The sequence below is a fragment of the Hypomesus transpacificus genome, chromosome 1 (genome assembly GCF_021917145.1).
Source record: "Hypomesus transpacificus isolate Combined female chromosome 1, fHypTra1, whole genome shotgun sequence".
Lineage (NCBI taxonomy): Eukaryota > Metazoa > Chordata > Actinopteri > Osmeriformes > Osmeridae > Hypomesus > Hypomesus transpacificus.
In genome coordinates this window covers 1,390,231-1,395,089 of record NC_061060.1, presented here as the reverse complement: position 1 = coordinate 1,395,089, position 4,859 = coordinate 1,390,231, and the positions used below count along the sequence as shown (strand labels likewise).

General features: G+C 41.6%; 1 protein-coding gene across 1 annotated transcript; it reads right to left on the bottom strand.

Moving 5' to 3' along the window:
* Positions 1 to 872: 872 nt before the first annotated feature.
* tdo2a (tryptophan 2,3-dioxygenase a) lies at positions 873 to 4,655 on the bottom strand. The gene is made up of 12 exons (XM_047021061.1): positions 4,580 to 4,655; positions 4,241 to 4,346; positions 4,027 to 4,117; positions 3,840 to 3,910; positions 3,401 to 3,528; positions 2,850 to 3,036; positions 2,535 to 2,642; positions 2,323 to 2,434; positions 2,051 to 2,108; positions 1,741 to 1,820; positions 1,329 to 1,419; positions 873 to 1,124 (listed from the first exon to the last, which is right to left on the bottom strand). The coding sequence occupies exons 1-12, from the start codon at positions 4,612 to 4,614 to the stop codon at positions 971 to 973; spliced, it is 1,221 nt and encodes a 406-aa protein (XP_046877017.1). The 5' UTR covers positions 4,615 to 4,655; the 3' UTR covers positions 873 to 970.
* Between the last annotated feature and the right edge of the window lie 204 nt (positions 4,656 to 4,859).

The following is a 4,859-nucleotide window of genomic DNA, read 5'->3' as shown; positions in this document are numbered from 1 at the left end:
TAGCTCTTAAAAAAAACACATTTGCAAATGTCTTAGTTTTTTGGAAAGACAACATTTACAAAGCCAATGGGTCTTTCCTTGCAATGCCATTGGATAAATGTGGTCTTTTCCCCCCAAAAAAATAGCAATAAGAGAACTAAAAGTGACTACAGGTAATTTTACAACCAGGGGTCTTAGAGGGTATAAATCTCCAGTATACAAACACATATCAGTAAAGTGGGTGTGTGGGTGAAGGTTTCCTCCATCATAATGCAACCACCATGTGACTGTCAGCTATTAAGGTTAGGGTTGCATTCATATACTTTATTAAAGCATTTACACATTATAACATGCCAGAACATCTTTGAGGATCTCCGTTTCATAGAACAGTTAGTCCGTAATACAAAAAGCATTTCACCTTCTACAGTACAATAAGTAATGGAACAGTAGTGATCATCACAATTATTATGTATTTACAACTTTTATATATTTTCTGCATAAATATAGTAGAAAATCATATTAACACTATATACTATATATAAACGGTATACATACTAAATAACACTTTTTTACATATTATGTACATATTTAGTTCCTTTCACTTTGATTGTCCCGCATGCCAGTACTGAACTTGACCAGTAACAGAGAGACAACAGCACCAGTGGAACTCAAGCTTTAGGAAACATCCCAGTAGTCTAAAATGTCTTCTTCTCCATAAAACCTCTTTTTTTTCCACCGAAAACCTGACAGGTGGAAAACAGTGATGGATGCTGTCTGTTGTCCCCTCCAACCCACCACAAACACACACACACACACACACACACACACACACCCCCCCCCACACAGACAGACCTCTCCCCCATACACCTACATACCCCTCACCCCCTCCCCAACCCCCCTTCCCCCCCTCCCTCCCTCACTGCTTTCCCCTTGTGCTGCATTCTCAGATAGAGGACGGAGAAGAAGCTACATCGGACCACTGAGATGCTCCCTAGTCTGAGTCTTCACTGCTGCAGTAGGAGCTGTCGCAGTACTCGGCCGTGTACAAGAAGGTGTGGACGTTGGGGTTCAGCCTGGGCACCCAGTGACGCGGCACCAGGAACGTGGCTAGGTTGAACAGGTCCACAAACACCTTGTAGCGATCGCTGCGTTGGGAAACAGAGAGAGGTCACGTCACTCGGGTCACAATTAATTCAATCGAAACTGTGGCGTTGTCAACTGTTGTGAAAACGACCAGGTCTTAGCGTGGTTTCCCTGACAGTGAGTGGGTGCTGCTGTGCTACGCTGCTGTGGGGCGCTGCGGCGCTGTCAGGATGATGAATCGTTCCAGTAAAGCGTGAAGGACACACCTGACTGTGGAGCGCAGGTAGTGGTAACCAGACGATCCTCCTGTCCCTGCCTTGCTGCCAATCATCCGGTGCACCATGCACACGTGGTTATCTAGGACACAAGAGGGCACACGTGGTTATCTAGGACACAAGAGGGCACACGTGGTTATCCAGGACACAGGAGGACACACAGTTCACAACCCTTCGGATCAATGAGTGACCTGGGAAATACTTTTCTTGAGCAATCGAATGTCAAAGTGCGTTTTCTAGTCAGGTTTGTTGATTACATATTTGTTTGAGGGAGTTTTAGTACTTTCAACAAGTTGGTTTTAATGCTTTTGCTCTTTACTTTCTGGAGGCACTTATGAGTTGCTTTGTATAACAGTGTCTGCAAAATGACCGTATAATGTGGAAATTCAGGATATTCTCTTACATCTCCATTTTGTCATGAGCATGTCAATGTCCATCAGGGAGGTGAGGAGCTGGAAAGGCACTTGGAACCTGGGTTCCTCTCTGAGTCAAAGGAATGTTCCAGAATGTTGTTGGTTAAAAGAACATTCTAGAACTGTGCTGGTGAAAGGATGTTCGAGAATGTATCGAACATTCTAGAATTGTACTGGTAAAAGGATGTTCTAGAATGGTAATGGATTAACAAATTAACAGTCTCAGAATAGTTTTCTGCAACTATAACTGTGGCAAAATGTTACCCTAAAAACAATAAACCGTGTAGAAAAACCAGTTACCTGTAAAAGTAGATCATCAGAGCTCCCTGAAGAGCCCTGTAAGACAGGCGCCTGTCACCTAGGAAACACAGAGAACCTCTTGGATTTACTCACAGCATGTAAACCTGCCACTTAGATGATGGTGTTTAATGAATGCATCATTGGTTGGGAAAATTGGTTGACACCGGATAGATAGGAGAAAAACGTTTTTGCTTCAGTAACTTTGGGACTTTCAATTGATGTACAGTGTTGGAACTGTAACTAACCAGAATGCAACAGGTTTAAAACCTCACCTTTGCTCATCAAGTGCTCATGTATCTTCTCATCAAACAGAGAAGTGAAAAGTTCCTTCTTCTTGGTTAGTTCCTCCATCATCTCCTCCTTGTCCTCTAAATCTTGTACTTTCTGTCGAATTAAAAAGATCTTAGAACCACGGGTAATGTGAGGAGAAAAGGTGCATTCTTGTTGTCAATAACTTTTGATGCTGGTATAAGTCAGGAGATACCTCAATTTTCTCTTTTTCCAACCGCAGTCCATCGAAAATGTTGATTTCCAACTTCCCCCAAAAGTTAAAGCCATCCTCTTCTAGACCTGGGGTCCTCTCAAGCCATTGCTGAACAACAATGAAAAGTATTAATCCCATTTTGAAAACACTGAAACTAAAGTTGTTGTTAAATGTGTTGCTAACCAACATAGTTGGAAACATTTTCTTTCGATCATTGGTCTTCTACATTCCCTGTCTGGCTCTAACTGTCACTGTCCAATAAAGCCATAAAATGCTAAACATATATTTTTAACAAAAGCTATGAAGCATGTCTACCTCCACTAGTTTGAGCAGCGTAGGCTCCTTCTCAGAGCACAGCAACATCTCGCTTTCACGGCCTTTGAAGATGTCCCTGTAATGGCGCCTGTTGTACGGAACCCTCAGGTTGTCTGGGACCCCAATCTTGTTCTCCAACAGACGGAATTGTAGACTCTGAAATCCTGAAGCTGGGGTCAGGTACTCCCTACACACACACACACACACAGACGCACACACACACACAGACGCACACACACACAGACGCACACACACACACACACACAGACGCACAAACACACAGACGCACACACACAGACACATTCGCACACACACAGACGCACACACACACACACAGACGCACACACACAGACACATTCGCACACACACACACACACAGACGCACACACACAGACACATTCGCACACACACACACACAGACGCACACACACAGACACATTCGCACACACACACATTAAAACTGAACTTTACGTGAAAAATTGTAAAACTTTCAAAAGGTTTATGGCATTATTATTTAGGTAAAGATTACCAAAGGTTATCTGTTTTTTCACCTAAAGTCAAAGAAATCCAAGGCTGTCATTGTCTCTAAGACTGAGAACTGGTCGACCAATAGTCTGAAGATCATAACGATCCTGTGTATACGAGTGTTGACCTTCAGCATGTTACGTTCATCACGGACCTGGAACATTAGGCCAACCATCAAACAGTTAGGAAATTGGTATTGGTTCCACAAATAAGACCTTTGCTGTTAAAAAAACTACTTTTGAAAATTTCAAGGGTTTACTTTAGGGCTTGACTGTGGTGAACTAACATTCTGGTTTCAGTTGAGATTTCCTATGCTGTTTATGAGGGAGCATCAATTTCTAAACTCATTAAATTCTACTTAACAGTAGACATCCAGTATTTATACACACATTATTGTTAAGCAACTGAAATTGCTGTGCTTCTATTGACACATTCCTCAGAAATGCTTTAGTATACACAACTCACATGTCCACTGATGAAAATTTCTCGTACTGAATCAAGCTCCCAAAGAATCTGTTTGAACCAGAGTTCATATGCTAAAATAAGAAAAGATACTTGACGTTATTATTTTCACAAAAAACAATGGATAGACTTGAAAATAGTTTTGTTATAGCAAAGTAATCAAACTCTCACAACAGTAACATTGCTTCACCTTGATGAGTGACAATGAAAAGATGTTCATCATGAATCTTGTTGCCTTTCAGTTCACTCTGAAGAACCTGAGCGGTCACCACCTTGTCCAACTGTAAACATACAAACATCAAACTTACTACAACTCAGAAAACTTGTTATTTAATCCTGTTGAATCGTTAAGAGTTTAGTAATAGTTAGATTAGCTCAAAGGATGGTGCACAGGAAGGGTGTACCTGCAGGTAATCTCCGTAGATGATCCCTCCTTTGCTGGCGTTGTTGATACCAGCCTGAGAAGAATCATCTTCTTCATCCTTATTGGGAGGCTTGCTTTTAAACAACCTGTTGTGAGAACAGATAGGATTCATAGGTCACCTTGGTGTGTTTTCAGCATGACCTCCTTCTACTATGATAACCAGTAAAGAAGATGACTTGAAGCAAGTCATTCAAGTTATTGCAAGGTGTCGGAAAACACCATTGATATTTTGTCAGAATTTTGTAATTATCAACAATGAAAATGAACTACTTCTTAAATAAATACAATGATTTGATAAAGTCATGATTATATTACATACAGGTGCCTCTTCTCCAGATATGGGCATCCACTCATGATCCACAGAGATAAAAGTGTTCCTTAACCTTCGGTTTACTAAGGTCCTCTCAGAGACGACTCATATAAAGGCTCACCTCATCCAATCAGGCGGCGGAGTGTTCAACATCCGGCCCGCCTCAGTCTGCACCAACCAAGTCTTTATTTGCTTTCAGGAGATCGAGATGTACTTTGTTTTATTTGGAAAGAGACATAACAGAAAGAAAATCTCCACATACATCCAAGGGCTTCCATGTCACGCAGCA